Genomic DNA, 2,021 nt, shown 5'->3' on the forward strand with positions numbered 1-2,021 from the left:
AGAGTCCACCCCTCTTGGCAGCAGCCCTTCCCCGTTCCATCGGGCTGGCTCCGTGCGGGATCGTGTCCGCAAGTTCGCATCAGATTCTCCTATGGCTGCCAGGGTTCAGGATGGCCCAACCCGAGCAGCCCTTGGTTCCGTGACATCCACAAGACTTCTGGGCCCCTCCTTCATCAGCACCACCCCTGCCTCCTCCTCCAGGAGCTCCTCCTCCCAGGGGCCCAGTGACACCTCCTCTGAGTTCAACAAGGAGCAAAGAGGAATAACTCAGCCCCTGGCCCAGCTTCAGAGCTGCCCCCAAGAGGAGGGCCCCAGAGGGCGGGGCTTGGCTGCCAGGTCCCTTGAAAACAGAGCCCGGGAGCCCTTGGCCTGCTCAGAGGAACCCAGTGCCCCGCTGCCTGTGGCTGTCGGCGCTACTGAGCCAGGGGGCAGTATGAAGACCACATTCACCATCGAGATCAAGGATGGCTGTGGCCAGGCATCCCCAGGCCGGGTGCTACTACCCACAGGCAACCAGAGGGCAGAGCTGACACTGGGGCTGCAGACACCCCCCACCCTCCTCAGCACCAGCAGTGGGAACAAGAATACCATCACCCATGCCAGCAGCCCTGGGACCCTCACCCGGATGGGCAGTGTCACTCGCATCACAGCCATGCCTCCCCTGGTAGCTGAGGAGGCTGCAGCCTTAAGATGGAGCCAGAGCCCACAGAGCCTCCCTCCACAGTGCTGAAAGCCACTAATGGTGCAGAGCAGACCCAGGCGGACAAAGCACCACAGGGGCAGAGCCCACTGAGCACTGAGGAGTTGATGGCCATTGAGGATGAGGGAGTCTTGGACAAGATGCTGGATCAGAGTACAGACTTTGAGGAGCGGAAGCGCATCCGGGCTGCACTGCGTAAGCTCAGACAAAGGAAGAGAGACCAGCGGGACAAGGAATGGGAAGGACGACTGCAGGAGGCCCGAGCCCGGCCTGAGGAGAGGCGAAGCAACACATGCACCGAGACCACCACGAGGCATAGCCAGAGGGTGGCTGATGGCTCCACTGTCAGCACTATTACAAAGACTGAGCGGCTCGTCCAGTCCAATGATGGTACACGGACAGCCCGCACCACTACCGTGGAGTCAAGTTTTGTGAGGCGCTCGGAGAATGGCAGTGGCAGCACTACAGTACAAACCAAGACCTTCTCCTCTTCCTCTTCTTCATCTAAGAAAACGGGCAGCATCTTTGACCGAGAGGACCAGGCCAGCCCAAGGGCTAGGAGCCTGGCAGCTCTTGAAAAACACCAGGCCGAGAAAAAGAAAGAACTGATGAAGGCACAGAGTCTGCCCAAGACCTCAGCATCCCAGGCACGCAAGGCCATGATTGAGAAGCTGGAGAAAGAGGGTGCCTCTAGCAGCCCTGGTGGACCTCGCACCGCTGTGCAGCACTCCACCAGCTTTGGGGTTCCCAATGCCAACAGCATCAAGCAGATGTTGCTGGACTGGTGCCGAGTCAAGACACGTGGCTACGAGCATGTGGACATCCAGAACTTCTCCTCCAGCTGGAGTGATGGGATGGCTTTCTGTGCCCTGGTACACAACTTCTTCCCCGAAGCCTTTGACTATGGGCAGCTTAGCCCACAGAACCGGCTCCAGAACTTTGAAGTGGCCTTCTCATCTGCTGAGACCCATGTGGACTGCCCGCAACTCCTGGATACAGAGGACATGGTGCGGCTTCGAGAGCCTGACTGGAAGTGCGTGTACACGTACATCAGGAGTTCTACCGCTGTCTGGTCCAGAAGAGGCTGGTAAAAACCAAAAAGTCCTAACCCCTGCTTGGGGCCCCACGGATGTTGGTGGACTGCATGCCCCTGGTGGAGGTGGAGGACATGATGATCATGGGCAAGAAGCCCGACCCCAAGTGCGTCTTCACCTATGTGCAGTCGCTGTACAACCACCTGCGGCGCCACGAGTTGCGCCTGCGCGGCAAGAATGTCTAGCCTTCCCCCACAGATGGCCGGCAGCAGGGTGCCACCCCCATC

The 2,021-nt window shown here is 59.4% G+C and overlaps 2 protein-coding genes across 2 annotated transcripts in view; one reads left to right on the plus strand and one right to left on the minus strand.

Annotated features, from left to right (window-relative positions):
• LOC101574883 (smoothelin-like) overlaps positions 1 to 2,011 on the plus strand; it is a 9,169-nt gene extending 7,158 nt beyond the window's left edge. Inside the window, 3 exon segments of the mRNA XM_023713306.1 lie at positions 3 to 647; positions 650 to 1,664; positions 1,829 to 2,011. Coding sequence (XP_023569074.1) covers positions 3 to 647; positions 650 to 1,664; positions 1,829 to 1,979 — 1,811 coding nt within the window. The 3' untranslated portion in view covers positions 1,980 to 2,011.
• The window catches only part of Fam19a4 (family with sequence similarity 19 member A4, C-C motif chemokine like), a 192,553-nt gene that overhangs the window by 133,527 nt on the left and 57,005 nt on the right, over positions 1 to 2,021 (minus strand). The window lies entirely within an intron of this gene.

This window comes from Octodon degus, unplaced genomic scaffold, assembly GCF_000260255.1.
Source record: "Octodon degus isolate 3935 unplaced genomic scaffold, OctDeg1.0 scaffold00030, whole genome shotgun sequence".
NCBI classification, from domain to species: domain Eukaryota; kingdom Metazoa; phylum Chordata; class Mammalia; order Rodentia; family Octodontidae; genus Octodon; species Octodon degus.